The following is a 21,275-nucleotide window of genomic DNA, read 5'->3' as shown; positions in this document are numbered from 1 at the left end:
GATGATAATTGGCCTTAGGTGACCCAATTTCATTCCCTTCCTTAGCATTTTAACAGGTTATTAATAACGTGATAAGCACTCCTGACTCTGCCACCTACGCAGAATAGCAGGACTGCTCGAACCCAGAGCTGCTCATGGGTTGTCCAAGCCAGCTGTCTTTGGAGACTTCATCACTGCAGATAGGAGCCTACTGGTTAATTGAGCCATTCAAACTTCAGAGAGTTACAGGTAATGAAAGTCGAGTGTTTAATTGGAAAACTCATACCATGATTATTTGTACAGTATTAGTTAACGAAGGTAAGTTTAACTTTTAATTATTTCAATTAAGTTATTTCTAGAAGAGTTACTTAGAGAATTTCCTTATCTGTTCCAGTAGTTGGAAATATAGATTCCAAGTGGGGCAATGTATAACGGGTAGAAGACTTAATCTTAACAGTTTATATAATTAAACTGTTCTTTTTCACCATTATTCAAACTTTGAAGGAACATTTATATATAGGTGAACGATCATATTTGATACAAGGCAAGCACTGCCAAACTTAAGGGAGAAGAAAATTATCTCACAGGTGAGTCACTGAGATCACCCTCATCAGCTCCTGTTTTTAGAGACTTCACAATCAAATTTCTAGTTAAGATTTTTCCATTACTTAGAAAATACCTCCCGCCTCAAAACTGAACACCCAGCATTCTACCCCAGTTTCTTTCCTAAACCCCTTGTACGATGGAGCTTACGTACTGGCCAGAAGCTTTCTCCTTGACAGCAGCTTTGGCCACAGTCATGAGCCACAGTTTATAAATATCCGGAATTAAAGCCATTCATTTGTCTTGGTTTAGAAACCATGGGGACCCCAAAAGATTTCTTTAAACGGATGTAAGTATGTACTTCAAAAACAAAAACCAATCTAGTTAGTTTAATTTACTCTAGTAAATTAGATATTTTATCTGTTATAACTATAATATAGCCTACAATCCCCATGATAATGAATACTTCTTTTTTTTTTCAAATTAAGAGCTAAACATCATGTTATGTGCATTTAAACCTTTGGAAAACATAACTGTTGATGAAACACTTTACTGAAATAATCATTGTTGATTAGAATTTGTTCAACATTACCTCTTGGAAATATCTGCAGAGGCTCTATTAACTGTCCATTTACTTGCTGTTCCATTACTGTGGAATAATACTGCAAAGAGATTATAGAAAGAGATTACTCAGTAATGTATGAATACTGAAACAGACACTTATGGGTTATTTAATTCATCGCACTTTTGTAAATTGCTGGTGTGCATATATCAGCCTTGAGAATACTTTTCCCCTCCTGACACATCAAAATGACTACAGTGAGTATATTCAGGATTGGAAGTCTGGTATAGTGTTATCCTTAGCTTTAAGAATAAAAATACTGATTAACATCACATATTTGTATTCAAGAAATATTTTAAATAGCACGTATTTAAAATGCCACAAAAGCTATTTTAGTGGAAAGTGCTCAAACTGCCTCTTATCCTGTTGCTCTGGGTTTTACAAAGCCAAATGAAGAAGCTTCACTTCTGGTTTAGAACTACATACCAGTTAATGAAACATCACGCACATCTGTGCAAAAAACACAAAGAGCAGAAATCTAAGTCACAGAGACTGTGAAAGCAGCAACCAAAACATGACTCATCCAATAATGATGCCATTATTAAGATAAAAAAGCAGCCTCCTTTCAAGCAAACGCACCTCTTACACTTTAGCCTTATAAACACTTCAGAATGGATCAAATTGCACTGTAAAGTTCTGGGCACAGAAAATAAAGTTCTTAGTAAAAAAGTTTTCACTCTTCTTCACAGGCACAAATCATGAAGTAGGTAGGTCGTATCATGGTCTGATGGCCATTTTCCTTAATATTGGAATTGGTGATCACAGGCCCACCTAATCTGGAGACGGCTTCTGGACTTCTTCTTTCAATGCTAGGCAAACAACAGAATGCTCTTGGTGGAAAAATAACCACAAAAGCTACTGATTTTGTATTTTGAAGGGTTGTCAAAGTGCAGGACTCCTAGCCAGGCACTGTGGCTCATCCCTAGAATCCCAGCACACTGGGAGGCTGAGGCAGAGGGATCACAAATTCAAGTCCAAACTGGGCAACTTGGTGACTTAGTGAGATGGTATCTCAAAATTTAAGAAGATATTTTAAAAGGTCTGGGGATTGTAGCATAGTGCAAAGGCCCTGGGTTTAATCCCTTGTACCACGGGGGTGGGGTGGGGTGCGGTGGGGTGTAGAACTTCTCTTTCATCTTTGCTGTTTCTATATTAAAAACACATCAATATTCTCTCTCTCTCTCGCTCGCTTTTTTTTTTTTTTTTTTTTTTGGTACCAGTGATTGAACTCTGGTCCTTGTGTTTGTGAGGTAGGCAGCGGAACCACTGAGCACATCCCCAGCCCCAAAACACATCATTATTTACTACCAAATTTTAAGAAAATTCCTCCTTCATTATCATTTTCTATTTTTCTAAAAAAAAGCATCTTTTTAGAAGACACAATTTCCTACTGCTTTACTGTGCATTAAAATTATTAAAAAATCAAAACTGCTTTTCCTTAGAAATGAAAGGCAGCTATAACATTCCACATTATCTTAGGAATCACAAATTATGAAGTCTAAAGCTTTGTGCCCTACTAACAAATAAGGTGAAGGTGAATTTTGGTAGCTATGGAAAGATGCAAGAGTGCCTAGTCTCCAAAGGGTCTCAAACTGCATGGGAAAAAGCCATCCTTTCCCTCTGTGGACCTAACAACTTAGATACATATGGGAAACAAACACTGTGAAGAACACACCGAGGCAACATCTTTCAGGAGGCCAGGTGCCTTGAAACCACAGAAACACAGCAGTCGCCATTACTCACACAGTGATGACAAGTAAATGAAATATCAATCATGTAGGCTGCCAACCTTTTGGGACAGCAATAACTGTTAACAAGTAGTCTGGAAAAATTGTCCGAAAATGACTTGTCCTCAGCACACAAGTATTTGAGGTTTCCGTGGAAAATTAAGATGCCAGTGGCTATTTGGGACATTGCTCAGGTATTCTTTTTAATGGGAAATTTGCCGGTTATTGATCCACAGCATGTACCCCTTGCTTCTGGAAGGCTGCAAGCAACTTTCCAATCAGTGGCTGTCAAAAAAATTACTGCCTTTTTATACTGATACTAGACAACAACAGTGGTGGTGTTCTCTTATAGTTAATACTTTTCTTTAATTAACTGCTATGTACAATAGGTTAGTAGTTCAGTTACTACTAGAAATCAAAACAAATAAAATATCCTTATGCTTCATCTAACAAATTAAGTACAGACAGAGTTGTCTGAAACTGGTGCATGGGTTCAAGTTTGAAAACAAATAACCTCAAATGTAAAGGGTCAGAAGAGGTGCAATGTATTTTTTTTTCCTACTATAAAACCTTGCATGCATGAAATTGACCTGTTTTCAAGCTTTATTTATTTACCTTACAAAATAAATAAATAAAAATAGTTTCCCTTTCATTTTAGGTTTGGGCCCGTCCACTAGCGAACTATATGTATTTTCATAATCACTGTGAGAATTTCTAAGCAATCAATACAGATCTCATTGTACTATGATCAACATAGTCATGGTTAATATGAGATATCACTTAACCAGCTTCTCCAAAGTAGTCAGTTAGGTTTTGCTTTTTGTTTTTCAGAACGCTTCTAAATCCAAGCATATTTTTCTCCTGCTGACGTACTCTGTTTGATCTGTGTTTATGTTAAGAGAGAACCTTGTGTTCCAGAGCAAAGTAATTCAACATTAAGGCCACATCATAAGTGTAGTAACCAAACCCACAATGTGGGATCACTGCACCCCTCTGCCCTCTGAGGACCTCTGAGAACCACAGACTGCTGATGGCCAGGTGGCCACCAAGCCAGGTCACGGTTCCTGTAGCGTTCCAAATGAGACAAGGACAAAAACCTGGGGCATATGTGGTAACCTCCTGGCACAAAGCAGTCCTGCAGGCCACTAGGCCTGTGCTGTTCAGTAAAATGAGCAAGGAACTTGGAGTGTCCTCACTAACTCCCCTAGCAATGACCCGACGAGGCCATGCTTCTGTGCCTCACTTTGCCCACTGTACAAGAGACTGGGGTCTGCCCAGAGGACAGCTATAAGACTCATCAGGAAACAGATAAGACAACAATTCATAAACTGCAGGGCAAGCTGTTTTCAGATCTTGGTCCTCTCTCAGTCTTTAATATATTTTTCCTCTAAATGGATTCTCTCCTATTCGATTCAAAATGCAGTGGTACCTCAGTGGGCACTGTTAGTTGGTTCTGGGAGGCAGGTACCAAAAACAATGGATACCAAACAAACTGTTTCGTCTGGAAAGGGTAGTGAGTCTTGAGGCAATAGACACTGTCAAGTTTCAGCTTGCATGTCAGATACCATGCAAACAATGAGTCGTGGAACAAAATTTTCTCATTAAAATGGGAAGTATCAGGGCCAGGGATTTAGCTCACTGGTACCACGCCTGCCTCGAAAGTACAAGGTCCTGAGTTTGATCCCCAGTACAGGGGGAGAAAAATGGGAAGTACCCAATCTGATGAGTTTCAGAACAGTGGAGTACCAAGGTATAACTATAATAATAAAGTAATCAGTAATGACAAAGACCAGGCTGCTAGCCAAAAATAAATAAACAAACTAACAACAACAAAACCTCTAAACTTTATATATCAAAATACTTAACATGGTTTGGACAGAAAAGTACCCAGTCACCATCAGCAGTAATGGGGTCGTAACTTTCAGTCACTCAAACAACTCCTTATCTTAATCTTTATAATCCTGCCTTGGTCTTTATTTCCCATAACACAAAACTCTACACATAGTAGATGTTTGATGAGTATTTATTGACTGAAATGTGGATGAATCTTGACTCTGCCACTCATTAACTCACATAGCCTTCAGGAAGTTATTTAACCTTATCGAGCACTAGTTTCCCCCAAATGTGAGTAAGATCATCTAGCCCCTTACATAGGGTCACCGTGAGGCTCAAAAACTAAACTGCAGCAATAGAACTAGTGAAGGCACTTGGTAAACTATCATTCAGTATGAGTTGAGAAAGTTTAAAAAATCTTTAATACTGAAACAATATTAAGCACAATACTTTCTCTCTTAGCAGTGCTCAAGCATTTAAAAACACAGAAACATTTATGTATGTAAAGCACAAAACACGGAGCTCAAATTGAATACAGAAGCAGCAGTTACACATTTTCTGCTACCATCCATTGCATAATCCGTTACATGCAGTAATTGAGCAATAATCAATAAGCTAACTGGGTAAAAGATTAATCAGTTTTACAATTGCTAATGGAATCTCTAGCACCAGACTTAGATTAGTTTCAGAGTCCCTCCGAGATATTCTTCAAAATCCTTAAACAATTTTAATAAGGATGTGACAAAGTTTAGCATAGTTATCCAAAATCTAATTAATTTGAAAGAGAACGCCACATTCAACAAGGGGATAACAAGTGCAATTTTTGGCTTTGTTTGCAAGTTTATCCAAACAGTGTTCCTTTTTGTTATGAACCTAATTCTAACAGCACAATCAATCAATAATTAAATTTGTTTTTCTTCGTGGAAATCTGCCATATAAAAAAACTTGGGTTTCAAAACAACACGGTTTAACTCCATAAGGCACAAGTTCTCTAATAAGAAAGAGGGCTAAGGATGTAGCTCAGTGTAGTACTTGCCTAGTGTGTGTGAGGCCCTGGGTTCTGTCCCCTGTACTGCAAGCAAAGAGGCAGAGAAGCAAGTCTTACTCCCTGAGGGCCTGTGTATTAGGCTCAGGACGACACATCCACCTATGTTCATTTAATTTTTCACACTCCTGCTCTGGAAAAATCATCACCTCTATTTAACAGAGAAGGCAAATGGTTTATCAATGAGCAAAGAAAACTACTTCCTACTCTAACTTCTGCACTCAAGCCTAAGTGTGTGTTTACTATTCAAAAGTTAACAGGTAAGTGACCTCACAGACCTCATTCCTCAAACATTTAACTACACAACAGTTTGCTGGCTAGACTGCTGGGCTGGTAGAGAGCTCCGGCTGCATGACTGCCCTGGGTGAATTCAGTCATATGCTCTGGATGGTGAAGCAGCAGGAAGCCACAGTGCTGTGGGTGACCTCTTGCTCTGTCCTTGCGGCCTCAGCTTTCTCCTCACCTCTCCAACCACTGAACTCAGCTTCCTGCTAGTGGCCCTTTGCCTACTCGCCTTTGAGTGCAGGAGTTCCCCATGGTTCCTCACCAACCTTCTCTTCTCATTATATACTCTCCTTGAGTTACTTTTGCCACTTCAAACGTTTCAATTACCAGAGGAGTCATTGAGACTAATTAGGAACTGATGAATCACAAATCTTTATTTCTAGCCCCGATTTCTCTCCCAAGACTCAGAACATATCCAGGTGGTTGCCCAAAGCCTCCTCCAAGGCAACAGGTCCAAAACTCAGTTCCCCACCTTTCCCAACCCTCCTTTGGACCCTAAACTGACACCTGGGCTTGTTAGGTCAATAAAGGTTATCTCCATCACCCAGTTTCCAAAGCAAAGTAATCCAGATCATCTCTTCCTACCTTCAGTCTAACATGACAACCTCCCCACTTTCCGAACCAGTTAACTTTGCTCCAGCCCTGCAGGCACCACTGTCTATAATGTGAAACCACCACTAGGTAGCTTCTGAGCCTCAGAACTATTCTCCCCCAGCCACTCTCCAGGGAAATAAATGGATGGGGCCAGGGTACTCCTTGCAGCCTCAACCTAAGGCCCTCCAGGATGTGACCCATCTCCTTCCTCCAGAGTCACAGACTGAACCACTCCTGAATACACCAGGCACCCTCAGACCTCCAAGCCTTTGAACACCTGTTTGCTCAGCCCCAGACACCCTCCTAAGTCCTCACTCTTCATTTACTCCACTGGGACACTGTCCTCTTCAGAAAGCCTTCTGGGTCCCCGCAGCTAGGTCAGGTGCTCCTTCATGCTCAAGGAGCAGAGCATACTAGGCCATCCTTCACTCTACCTGGTATGATGAGTTTTTCTTGTCCTTTCACTCAGATCTCTGTTTCCTTTTTGCTACTGTGAGCCCCAATAGGGCATGAAGTGCGTGTTCACTAAACCCACCACCCCAATGAGCACTTGATCCGTGCTCTGTCCCGCACATATGCGCTTTGTGGGAACTGGCGGTTCAGGTGAGTGACAACTCTGTGAGCAAGTGATCGGAGGCCCCAGCTCTCTACTTAACCGGCCACGACCCAGACAAAGACACCAAGTGTGTCTGTGCCTCAGGATGCTCTGTGTAAAAATTGAGAAAATACCTGCCCTGCTCAACTTACAAAGGTGTTAGGGGCAGAGGGTCTACATAGGCTTGAAGCTCCTGAAACTGTGCACACAATGCTGCTTTATGTGACTTTGCTGGGGAAAGAATAAACAACTTTCTTCAGGTTTTCAAAAAGGACCATGCTTCCAAAACCTTTGGAAACCAGGGCTGTACAGTGCCCAGCACATAGCGGGTGCTTCACAAATGTTTAGGGAAGGAGGCAGGAGGGGATGACCACACACACTCAGGGCTCACAGACAAGACACAGCGTCATCTTTAGTGTTCTTTTATCCAGGACAGTTTACGAATCTCTCCTTAGTGTATCTTCTAACAGAAAACAATATCAACACAGTAATTCACTTGTAAGAAACAGGCATGCAGGCTTTTCCTACCAATAAAATTTTCAAATTCCTATTTTGCCAATACTGCAAGCATACCCAATTACTGGTAGCTGGGTCAGTAATTACAGGGACAATCAATGAACTAACCAACTATTTGCAGTCCATAGTTAATTTATTAGTTTTCCCAGGCAAGAATTCCACAATCTTAACTTTATCAATGGGCTACAAATTCTGTTACAACACTACTCAGATGTGTCATAATTATACCATCTTTCAATTATTCCTTACACTTTATATGAAGAGGCTTTTCCTCTGTGATGCAGACCGCTCACAAAACACATAACTGCCTCAGTAGAGAAAAAAAACAAAACAGCACAGCTGGGGATGTAGCTCAGTGTTGGAGCACTTGCTTAACAGGCAGGAGGCTTTGTCAATCCCTAGCATCACAAACAAACATAGAAAAGAAGGGAGGGAACAAAGCCAATCTTATTTGCATACCAAATTAGTTGTCACATTTACTTACCTGGCTTCAGGTCCCCTAGCTTCCTAACACTGGGCCCTGCCTCAAGAAAACTATGATGTACCTTCGGAGCTCTTCCACATCTGATTCTAGACCAAGGGCCTGTGTATGTGATTAGGTGATCAGAAAGAAAATAAAAGTTTTCCAGTGAAAAGGTCAACAGGGTACAACTCTGGAGCCTGTTTATAAGCCAAGATTACTGGATAAATGTATTTACAAATGATTTGGAAGTAAAAATGGCAGCAAGTTGGCCAAGTTTAATGATGATACTATTTGCTTTAGACAATAAAAATGTAAAGGACCTTAGGGAGCTTGAGACGGTCTGAACAGAAGTTTGAATAGCCAATAACAGAAGAGATGCAGCTTGGCTAAGATTCAGGTAATGTGTATTGGCAGTAAAAATTTAAATCTGTATACAGCAATGGGTCCAAAACATAGGGCACCTTCTAAGGTGGAGCTTCCAGAGCTGTTAACATGATTAGTTTGGGGCAATGTCTACGCTGACCTTTCACCTGACTTATAGCTATAGCAGTTCTGCCATCTTTCTAGAATAGAAGTTGAGACAGTAGCTTCAGAGAACTCTTTACTGAAACAAAACAGAACCATCAGTGCCAGGGAAACAGCAGGCCACACGGGGCATTCCCTGCATACAGGCTGTGCTGAGACCTCCACACAAAAGCAGTTGAGCTGGGAACAGAGCCCCATCAATGACAAAATACTGGTGGTGCAAAGCTCCTATTCCAGAAGTCCCCAGAGTGCTCTGGTGCCACTGAAGCTGGGGACTGTTTGCTCACCATTGTGCTCCAAAAGCTGCACAATAAATTTCTTGTTCGGACAAACTGTAGTGTTTCTAGTCCTTGCTATCAAACACACCCCAAGATATTTCATAATAGAGGTAAAACAAGGAACTTCTCCATTTTTATCACTACTTCAAGAGTATCTAAATATCTCAGAAAACCCAAAGAAGACAGTTAACAAAAGCTACCTCTGAACAAACAAAAACAAAACACCCTATACTTAAAACAGGCAAGAGTGAAGACGCTGGGACTGTTTCCAGGCCGGCAACTAGCCATATAACTTCTAACTCATCTGAACCTGCTCTCCTCACTTGGGCTCAAGGTACTTGTCTGTAAAATGAAAGATGTGGACAAGACCTCTAAGGTTCCTTTCTAACTCTGTGAATAACTGCATGATTTTAGAGGCAATTCCAAGTTATACATGCTATGATAAAGCTAATCACAGCCCAATTTACAGGGTGCTCCAGAGGTCAAAAAGTACTTTTCCCTCACGGTACCCAACATCTAACAAGGTACATGATAGCTAAGTATGCCAAAGGGAATACTTACTCTCCACTAAAACACAAGGTCTCTGCCATAATGAGAGGCATTACAGTAAAACTCGTACCTCACGCTTCTGGCAATGGGGGAAAATGGTATAAAGAGAGAAAATGAGCAAAATGAAGAAAATTATTCTTGTTAATACTGTACTCCCCTCATACAAGCTGCTCTCAGAATCAAGAGAACCAGGTATTAAAAAATGCTTTACTCCACACAGGATTTTGCAGAAACAAATTGAATCCATTTACAAAAGTAAGATATACTGCTGAGTTCCTCGATGAAAAGTCACCTGGAAAAAGAGGTGGGCTTAACATTAAAATTACCCCCACTTAGAAGTGGGCTGCAAGCAGTACTAACAGACAACAAATACAGAAATATGGAAGGGGAAAAGCAACATACTATTTCCAGTCTTTCTAGAAAATGGAAAATAAGAACAAACAACAACAAAAAAAAATTAAACCACATTAAGGGAATATTTAACAGGGTCCTTTAAATAATTAGCAATGATCAGGTATTTAGTTTTCAGAATATGTAGGTTGTGTGTATTTTTTCCTAATAAAGCATTTCAAATTCTAATTAAAAAAATACTTTATGGAGGAATTAAAAAGATACAATAGTGTCAGAGGAAAAGCCATGATCCCAGAAGTGGAATATTCTAACAACATAACTTACAAGAAACTACGCTATAAAAACAGATTGTTGATTAACACAAACTCATAACAAAATGCAGAGAGCTATCACAATGCTGCTGTAATAACACTTGGCTGCTGAATTCTTTCAATACATTAAATATCTCCTTGGAGACCAAATTACTTTACATTTTCTTAAAAGACAATTTATTATAGCTTTGTTTTCTTCTCATTATCTCTTAAAAATATATCGAATGAAGAAAAGAATACAACTTCTAAATAACTTACATAAAATGGTACTAATGTGTGACAACAGACTGGTTTAACATGTTGGTTATTATTTAACAGCATACAACCTATTGTCATGACAAATCCGTACCACAATGTGATATTCCACATGTCACATGTATCAAAAACCACTGTATGCCATTACTATGGTGCTCATAAAATTAACTGCCTCAGGCTGCAAGCAATTTAAATAATTGATAAGTTCTCAATTAAAAAGGAAACATTTTCAAGTCTAATACAAAAATCTATTTAAATTACTGATAAAAACTTACACTTAGGTTGGCCCAAAGCCAAAAAATGCTTGCATCCAAGACAGGAAAAAGGAAATTCTGCAAGTTTCAACTCAGATGTTGCAATGTTTTTATTCTTATGCAGAGACATAGGCTGTTTATTCATTCAACCTTTATAATCAATGGAAAAGAACAATTAAAGGACCAATGGTAACAAGGTCTCTGCTTTTGCTTCCCCCTACATGGCTATTAAATACTAAGGTGGCCACAATTTTACTGAATTCTATACTGAATAAGCTTTTATTTTGTTTTCACAATAAAAGTGTGATCCTCTGTCATTCTCTCTCCTATTTTACTACACCAAATCTTAGAATCAAACTTTCAGAACCAAATTGAATCTAAAAAATAAAGATCAATGGAAATTTTTAGTAATAAAGCTGGCAGTCATTAGGACTATCCACCAAAATCTATTGTGAAATTAGATCCAAATGATTCTGTGTGACTTTCCAACCCTAAAGAGCAGGACAGATGGAAATGACAGTCAACCAGTCTTGTTTGTGCCTGTGAACTACTCTTTACCTTTTTAAACAGTGACAGTTTGATTCTACATAAACAAAGGGTAACAAGAGACAGGAGGAAAAGGAAATCCATTCAAGGTTCAAATGACCTAAAGCATCATCTCTCAGAGATATCTTCATTTCACTTCAAAATATTCTGCTGAACATTCAGAGTCAGAAAAGACCTCTGCTTTAAGTAGGCTAAAACTGGCATGAGTGGAGGGCTGTGCGGGTGCTGACATTCTATCTATAAATTTTTGTTAGATGAATTTAGAGAAAACCTGGACCCAATCAACTAGACCACAATCCAGGGCCCAGTACCAAATCATAAAAAGTTTTCATCCATTTGTTACCATAGTGATGGGATCCTGGACAGCTTTCTAGGTTCTTGTGCATGAGGAAGAAATAACTGGATGTAGTACGTGACAGTAAAGAAAATGCAGCAAAGATTAATGTTTTGTTAGGTGACAGTATGCTCAGTGAGTGGGCTCGTGCCAGTGGAAAGGAAAATGGCACAAGTGCTGAAGGCCGTGGGCATAAGAATTTTAAATGTTGCACTGGGTCTAGAGCCCTCTCACTGGGGCTCCCAGAGCATCACTGACTACATGATTGACAGGGTGCTGAGTCAGGTCAGCTGGGTCCACCGCGCATGTCCTTACCCATAATTTACTCTGTTATAATTGGATGTGGGAGATGCAGCCCATATTCATGAACCTTCAATAAGCTTCAAGTACAGAAAGACTATGCAGAAAGATCTGGCATGCATGGGTCTTGGTTTGGGGCTTCAGAATTTTCCAAGGGGTCTTTGTATTTCTTATCTCTGCCTCCGCATAAGAGGCCTTAGGACAAAGGTCAGGGGTGGTGTTGTCCAGGTTCAAGTGAGTGAAGGGGAGTAGCCTATATCCCTAATTGAACTATGTATATTACATCCACAGCAAATTTAAAAAGACCAAGAATAATGTCTTGAATTTTACATAAAACTAGTATTCACTTTAAAGAAATAGTGGTCTTAATTTTTGAGATTATAACCTGCACAGTTTTACTCTTTAAATTACTATTACTATTTTCCTTCGTAAGATAATGGCAATGGATAATTTGTATTAGTTTACTTATTTTATGAGTGTTTCTGTATGTCAAAATTAAAATTTACTACTCCTATATCCCCCAATCTAAAATGGGTTCATTATAAAATTCAAACATTTGGGGATGAGTGAACTAGATGATCTCTTTCCAAACTAAATAGAACCTCTTAAGAAATCTTGAGGATTTTTTTTAAATTTAAGGATATGTTATATAAAGTAATGTTATGTGATCATGATGGTATTTTTCTATAACAAAATAAATACTGCATTTGAAAAAATAAGTTGCAATGAATATATGGTACAGATACAATAATTAAGGTATTATATAAGAACAAATCATTCAGAATTTAATAATGGTGATGACATAAAAATTTCCCAGTACAAATGTACAAGACAGTGGGTGGAAGAGAAAATGAATGAAACCATGAATGAGCACAGGCTATGGAAAAAGGAGACGCTGAATTTAATATCCTTTTTTGGTTTTTTGAGACAGGTTCTCACCATGTATTTCAGGCTGGCCTTGAACCCTATGTAGCCCAGGCTGGCCTCCAACATAAGGATCCTCCTGCCCCGGCCTACCAAGTACTAAAATTACAGGCCTGTACCACCAGGCCTCCATATTTTCAAACAGTTCTGAGGTAGGAGATTAGAGCTGATGAAAACCAGGCAACCAACTGGGTGAAATGTGTCAAAGGTCATAAGAACCCACAACTAACAGGCTGGGCAAGATATTTCCAAAAGAAAGAAGACACGTACACAGTCCTGGACCCAAAATGACCCCAAGCTTAAGGCTCCCAAACACTGTACAGGGAACCAATCAGACAGACAGCAATATTCTCAAGCCTTCATTTACATATGGGTGGGACCAGTGAAAAGACACTGTTTCCCAGCCTTCATTTACATCTGGCAAAAGGTCAAGCAAGTTTTTATATAGGATGATTTACATGTGGTGTGAGGCTGTGAGTTCTGATAGGACAAATGCCATATCTGCATGAGGTAGGGACCAATCCAGGTATTTAGCATGCAAGACCCACTTTATCCTTAGGGCACTGTGAACCTTTTCATCACCCCTCTAACCTTACGGAATGTACCCCCCCTTCAATAAATCTACACTTTGCTGCCTTTTCTATGTATCTTTTCCAATTCTTTGTTCAGGTCACCTGGATCTGTACAGAATCCCCCACCACCCCCATCTGGTAACAGCTCTAAGACTTTGGGTAGGTGTCTCCGTCTCTGTGCCACCGCCCCCCTCTATTAACAAAGTAAACTATCACTAAGTTGTCTGGCTGGCCTCAAACCTGAAATCCTCCTGCCTCAACCTCTTGAATAGCTGGACTACAGGCCATGGACATGTCTTTTTTTTTTTTGTTTTTTTCTGAGGCAGGGTCTCCCTTTGTAGTTCAAACTGGCTCTGAACTCACTATGTAGCTCAGGCTGGCCTAGAACTCACAGTGATCCTCCTGCCTTAGCCTCTCAAGTACTGGGATTGCAGGCACGCACCACCATGCCAGGCATGGACATGTCTTTTTAACCATATCTTACTCATTTAAAAACAGGGATCATACTATCTAGTTCACAATGATTATCAAAAATTTAAAAAGAATAATTTAATCATTTAGTATATAGCATACTCAGAAAGGAAATTATTATCACTATGATTATACTCAGTACTGCTTCTAGAAAAGCATAATTTATAAGATCTTCTGAAAAATATATATTATTTATGTACACAATGCAAGTGCAATCATGTCAGTTCTCTGCAGTAGACATAGGTGAAAAAACCAGAACTCCCATGCGTGCCTGTCTTCTAAAAATAAGCATGTCACATTCTCAGGAGAGTTGGCTACTCCATCAATACGCGTACTAGACCTTTCTGAAGACAATCCTGCTCTGCCTTTCAAGTACTGATGAGTTCAGCTCTAAATTCTCAGTACACAAAGACTCCCACAGAAGTTAATGGGAAGTCAATGGGAAATTGACTTTTCCTACCCTGTGCTGGTTGGAATGCAATGCTCTGTTAATCATGCCATCCTTCTTGTTCTCTTTCCTCCTACCCTAAATTAAAACTATTGGCGGAAACCCCATACAGAGAGTTTACAGTTTTCATTACAATGAAACAATATCCTGGTTGAAGCAGAAGTCTATCAAAAGCCTACAACCTAACCGTTGGCTGTGATTAGAGTCTCCATGAAAAACAAGGACCCCAATTCTACCATAATACCACTTTACATTTGTATAGAACTTTAACTTTTCAAAAGCTTTCACATCTATCATCCCATTTGGTCTTTACAATGACCCTGTGCAGTAGGAAAGGACAAGTATTATTATCCACAATTGACAGATGAGACATCTATAGCAAATGAAAGGTTAAGTGATCTGCCTACGGCCAAGAAGCCAGAGCAGAGCTGTGGTCTCCTACTTCTACTCCAATGCTCTTTCTACGAGACCACTAAATAAAGGTTTTGTAAACAGACTATAAACTCTGATAAAATAAAATAAAATTGAGATGAAAGCTCAAATCGGGGGTCAGCGAAGTTACATCTCTTCATCATTGCTGCATTTTTCAAGCTTAGTATTAAAGCTCTAAAAATGTAGAAACCCCTTTTATTTCAGTCTTAGACAAGTGTGAAGGCAAATTTTCACTAGAATCTGAAACACAAAAGCAAAGTCTTTCCCAGATATATGCAAATCACTTTGAATCAGTAAGTGCTCCTCTAGTTCATTTTGGGGTATGGGTAGGAAAATGGGTAGAAGTAAAATGACCGAGAGTACATCTTTAAATCCTGTCTACATATTAAGCCTGCAGCTACATTATAACTATAGTCTAGAAGGGTGAAAGGGATCTCCAGTTGAAAGTAGATTTTGAAAAATTTTTACAGCCCAGGGGTTCATTTTTAATGAGCCGTTACTTTAAGTACTGCATAAAAAATACAGGAAATTGATAGTCCATTTAGTCTGCACCATACCTAATGCAAAAGTCATTAAGATGCATTATTCTTAATGTTCATGATATGATCAGTAAGTGTCTTTTGAAAAGAAATGCCCTTAACTTTCACATAAGGAAATCTCTGAAAACCTTATCTATTATACAGAAAATGTTATAGCAGCTGTGATTACTTGCGTGTCTTCACCATGCCCCCAAAACAGCATCCTCAATTACATTAACATTTTTAAAAATAGTCCTCATTTGTAATGTACTTACATATGACAACATTGCCTTCATTTCTTCATCACTTCTCACAGTAATTCTATCACCATCTTCATCTTCGTCTGTTTAAAAAGAAACATAAGATTTGCATTTTTTAAAGTACAAAAATCATGCTATATGGGAACATAATACAACTGGGTTTTTTACAGCTGGTATCTAAACCCTCAACACCATATTTAGTGAGATATTTGAATTACCAGTACAGAGTTTTCATTTTTGTTTGTTTGGAATATCATCAGAATCTCCAGAAAGACCTAAAATTCTGTTTTAGGGATGGATGAAAATAAAAATATTGCTCATGTCATTCATGACATCTATCTGGGTTACAGTAAATATAACTAGAGTACAACTAAACATGTTTGGGAATTTTAAAAATCAAACAGAAGCCAGTCCTGTTCTACTGTCAATGCATTTTTATTTCCTAAAAAGCACCCTGTCCCCCTCTATTTTTCCATCCTTCCTCTCTCTGAGGCAATCTATCACACCACAGAAGCATGATACAAATGGCTAATGTCTATTGAACACTATTCTATACAAGGCACTGTGATTTGTGCTTCACATGCAATACCACTTTTAAAACTTACGACAACCCTATGATGTGGACATCATCATTACTGTGATTCCCTGTTTTGCAGAAAAAGAGCCTGTAGCCTAGGACAAGGTTAACTTGAAAAGCAACTCCAGTACAGATCTTTCTATCTCCAACTCCATCCAACAGCAGATTTCTTTTTAAACAGTTTCATTTTGTATGGGTTATTCTCTGGTCCTAGCAAGCCTCCAGTGGTGATTCAGGTTATTCTGAAATAATATAATGGTCTTAACACCAGAGAACAATACGTCTTTACAAAGATACAGCAGCAGAATGTGTACACTTAAACATGTGTCCTCAAAGAGGTACATCCAAAAGCTCAATAATTCACGCAATCAAAATAGTTTTGAAATATTGCTTCAAAAACTGTTTCAAAATGGGCCAGGGATTTAGCTCAGTGGTGCTACCGCCTGTCTCGCAAGCGCAAGGTCCTGAGTTCGAACCCCAGTACCAAAAACAAAACAAAACAAAACTGTTTTAAGAACCTATAGATAGATCACGTGAGATTTCATAACCTAAAATGGAAAACTGGCTAGATCACCTACCCTTGCCATCTGCCAGCTGGACTCAGATGACTTTTTTCTAAATATTTAGTTGGACACTTCATCCTTCTAAAGATACAGATTTGTCAATAATAAGAACATCTGAGAAAGTACACAGTTGAAAGAAAAATGCCCAAAACATTTGAGCAATGTACACAGCCTCCCAAGGTGACAACTTGAAGGGTCTCAGTTAACTCTCGGCCTTATAATTGCTGATCCAATCAGACGCAGAAAATGTGCTAATCCCAGGACTGGTGAGCCAGATATCTCTCATGAAGAGAAGAAGCTTGCAGGATATCTCTGGGGACATTTACGAAAGAACTAGGGGATTCAGTTCCAACACAAGGAACTTCCCCCACCACACATCTGCAGGCCCTGCCCCTCCTGTCCAGCAGCAGTTCTGATGATGTCCCTGTGCGTGGTGCCTGGGCCACGGGGATCCTAGGAGAATATCTATGCTCTTTCCCAATTAGCCTGCTGCACAGCAAAATGCTACTACTTCCTTCTCCTCAGTAGCTTACCTGAGAGCATGATGGAAACCAGCATCCATCAGACAGCTGAAAATCCAAACAGTATGCAGTACTCAGTGACCAACCCCTTGGTCACCACACCAACAGCTCTCACACAATTTTCATTCCAAAGTGTTTGTTTCCGGACCTGGCATCCTGGGTCACTCTGCAGAGTTCCCAGACTTGATGCGATCAATATCCTCAAGTCACTCTGTCTACATAGCTAGGAGCTGTCAAGAGTCACTATGGGAATTCCACTATCCAGGGATGCCTGTTCTCAGTGTGAAAGATGAGCACAGGTCCCTTTTAGTAAGGACACAGAGGCGCATGTCTGCACCCCTAAGGATGGACACATACACAGGCTATCAGGAACATAACACATTCTTTTCCCTTTTCAGTGCAGACTCTTTAAGGCCAAAATGGGAAAGAAATGCCACCTTAGTTGTAGAAACAGAAAAAGGACTTTCCATATACACCCCAGAAACTATTATTTTTCAAGGCTAAGTTGAAAGTTTTCTTAAAAATGCAGGAGACAATGAGGATAAAACAGAGTATAACACAATATGCTGTTACATAGTACCATACATTAAGCACTTTACGTTTTGTTTTAAAACCAGGTCAAATTCTGTTCCAGCCTGCAGGAAATGGTATTTTGTAAATCTTTCTACACCAGAGCTAGCTATATAGAGGCTACAAAAGGGGTGCTTACATACAAAGTGTGATACACACAAGCCCTCAATAGGTATTGTCTGTATGGGACGGGAGGTTTAGTACAAGAGAAAGCTTTCTTATAGTTTCTGAAGAGAGGGCACAAATTCCATAAACATCAGTTAGAACATAGTCTCTCTAAATCAAGATATGAGGCGGGAGGGAAGGGAAGGGAGGGGAAGGGAGGGAAGGGAGATCTTTAAATTCTCAAAGCCAGCCTTAACTATGTAAGGGTACTTAAGGACAAAATATTTTGTAATTCTAGATTTCTACGGAATCTTAGATTATTTCTGAAGAGGGGAAAAAAAAATACCCAACCTGAAGGAAGTCAACTAGTACAATAATGCTGTGCAGAGCAGCTCTGTAAAAAGCAGCTGTGAAACACTATCACCAATGCACTAGTTTAAGCAAATGGAAAGATCAAGCTTTGATTCCAGTCCTGTTGTGGAGGGTCAGTGCTGTACCTTCAGGGGTCTGACTCCAACAGAATGATTTCAAGGAAGTTGAAAGACGCATCCCAATAAAGCCTGGGGATAAAATCGAGCTTATGTGACACAGTAATTAATAACTTTTGTGGATTGTTAAGACTGGACTTTATCTCAATCTTGGCTTCTTTGGGGAACTGTTTGCTTCACTCTAATATCTGTACACAGTTGCTTTAATGAAGACTAAGATTTCCTGTTCAAAGAAGAGACTAAATTGGAAAAATAACCACACCCATGGGAACAATGGTAATTCTGGCCAAAAGGCAAAATCTAAACTATCTCTGACCCCTTCATGTGGCCCAACTTCGAAGCATTCACCTTAACACTTAAAACGAGAGTGTGTGTGTCTCTCTAAAGACAAGTAATAGAGCAATGAATGAACAATAAGAAATCAGAAGTACATGCCAAGTAGTTTACTCTGACAGTACCCTAAAATACCTTTCTAAACAAAAAGCTAGACAAATACAACCCATCTCACAAACACTATGAAACTGGGTTAGCTATTAAGAGTTACACTAGCTCACAGGGTGTGGTGGCGCATGCCTGTAATCCCAGCACTCGGGAGGCTGAGGCAGGAGGATCACTATGAGTACAAGACCAGCCTGAGCTACATAATGAGTTCCAGGTCAGTCTCACTACATAGTGAGACCCTGTTTCACAAAACCAAAAAAAAAAAAAAAGAGTTATACTAGCTAGAATTATACATCATAAACTTACTAAAATGGCACAAAGAGCTTCAAAGGTATAAACATAATGGTGAGGAACATTGGAAAAGTAGTCGTACTAAAGTGGAAAGAAGTAGAAAAATAACTTGAACTCTTTCCATCTTACACATGGAGGTTCTTTGCCATCTGACCAAGAAAGCATTAGTGAATATAACCAAGAGAAAGAGGGGGGCATATCTGACACACTGGTTCACAATGAGAACTCCAGGCTCCTCTGGTTGCCTGGAGCACAGTAATATGATTTTCCAGCACATTAGGGAAGCAAAAGTAGAACCAGAAAGTCTATGCACTGGCTGGATTTTGTTAATGTCACTTAAAATGGAGGAAAAAATCCTAGCAAGATACCAAATAGAGTGCAGCAGATGGTAAACAAATATTATGAAGCAATCTTCACAAAATCTGCAGTATGTCACAAATATACAAAATGGCAGAGTTTGGGAAAAGAGAATCATAACGGGCCATATGTTGTTAGCGATTTTATTGGAAGAAATGTGCAATCCAAAAGAGAAACCTAGAAGAGGAACATAAGGGCCCCACAGAGGGGTGGCAGCAGCAGGTAGGCCTCGTCATGAGATGGCCATGGAGGAGTGAAGGGCAGGCAGGTCCAGGGGAGCCCAGGCAGATGGGGTTCAAGACGGCTTCCGGGAGAGGCAGACCAGCTTCCACAGAGAGCAACAGGAAGCCAAGACAATATATTCTATGTCATCTGTCATACTCCTGTGCCAGGTGGGAGTCAATGAGAGCTACAGGAAAGACATTTTTTCCAGGCAAGGAAAGAAATGAAAACATAATTGTTGAGGTTAGAAAGACATCGACAGCAAATTACCAGAAAGAATGTCAATTTCAGAGCCCTTCTCAGCAGTGGAATCTAACGATCCAGTTAGGACAGCAGGCCACGGTTTCTACGGCTATACCTTCCTCTGCAGGAGTTTTCACTTCACTCCATGCCATCCTCCTGGTACCTCTCAGTTTCCTTGTTTCCTTCCTCCTTCGAGTAAATGAAAGTGTCCATTACATGGCATTTAATGGGGCACTGGGGGAGTAAGAATGAAGAAAGTGAAACCAAATCTGGCTCATGGAGTCTACACTCATGGAGGGAGATGAGGGAAGGGGCCATGTGGTATCCAGAGAAGTGGGTTAAGGCAGGGGCCCCGAGTCAGCAGAGGGAGCTGGGGTGGGGGAAGAGAATGCGAAATGGCGGGGAGAAACAGACAAGGCGGGCCAGGGGTATGAAATCGTAGGGACTTTGTCGACATTTGGATTTGGATTTGGCTTTTATTCTGGAGGGATTTTTTAAAAATGTAACTCTCTTTTAAACTTGTAAATTATAATTATGAATACACAGCAATTATACACATTAACTGGCTTCCTCGTGACATTTCCATAACTGCATATACCGTGCTTCAAGCGCATGCCCCTGCCTACTGCCATCTCATGACTAACCCTTTCTCCACCCTCCCCCAAGTCCTCCGCTCTTCCTTAATGGTTTCTCTACTACTTTCAGGTCACCTTTCTAAAACTCAAATTTCAACATATGAGAGAAAACATGATACCTGTCTTTCTGTGTGCAGCTTATTTCACTTAACACAATGGCCTTCAGTCCCCTTCATTTTCCTGAAAATGGCATGATTTCGTTTTTCTTCATGGCTAAATCATGCTCTGTTGTGCATATATACCATATTCACCTTGCTGATGACTTCTCTTTCTTATTAGTAGTAAATGTTTGTGATACTTAATAGTTATATTCATCCTCAGGGATTGGTACATATACATAATGGCATTTTGATCATTTTTATTCCCCATTCCCACCCACCCTCCCCACTACCCCTCACCAGATTCCCTTCCCATCTTCACAAAGTCTACTTCTTGGCTTCCTTTCTTCTACTTTGCTCTTTAAATTATTTATATTTTGAGTTTCTTATAATAGAGAAATCATGGGCCAGGAATGTAGCCCAGTGGTGACCTGCCTGCCTGGCAAGTACAAGGTCCTGAGTTTGATCCCTGGTATGGGAAAAAAACAAAAAGAAATCATGCGATATTTAACCTTCTGTGTTTGATTGGTAATATGGCCTCAAGATCCATCAATTTTCCTACCAATGACTTAAATTTATCCTTCTTTATGGTATATATATATCCTTCTATATGGTGTATATATATATATATATA

The 21,275-nt window shown here is 39.6% G+C and overlaps 1 protein-coding gene across 3 annotated transcripts in view; it reads right to left on the bottom strand.

Moving 5' to 3' along the window:
* Map2k5 (mitogen-activated protein kinase kinase 5) overlaps positions 1–21,275 on the bottom strand; it is a 243,336-nt gene that overhangs the window by 205,212 nt on the left and 16,849 nt on the right. For all 3 annotated transcript variants that reach the window (XM_010643300.3, XM_010643297.3, XM_033755996.1), the window contains exons 3-4: positions 15,546–15,613; positions 1,115–1,184 (exon numbers count right to left, since the gene is read on the bottom strand). In XM_010643300.3, coding sequence (XP_010641602.1) covers positions 1,115–1,184; positions 15,546–15,613 — 138 coding nt within the window. The remainder of the gene's footprint in view (positions 1–1,114; positions 1,185–15,545; positions 15,614–21,275) is intronic.

The sequence above is a fragment of the Fukomys damarensis genome, unplaced genomic scaffold (assembly GCF_012274545.1).
Source record: "Fukomys damarensis isolate Sample0158 unplaced genomic scaffold, DMR_v1.0_HiC HiC_scaffold_25, whole genome shotgun sequence".
In the NCBI taxonomy this organism is placed as follows: domain Eukaryota; kingdom Metazoa; phylum Chordata; class Mammalia; order Rodentia; family Bathyergidae; genus Fukomys; species Fukomys damarensis.
This window is presented reverse-complemented; position numbering and strand designations above follow the sequence as displayed.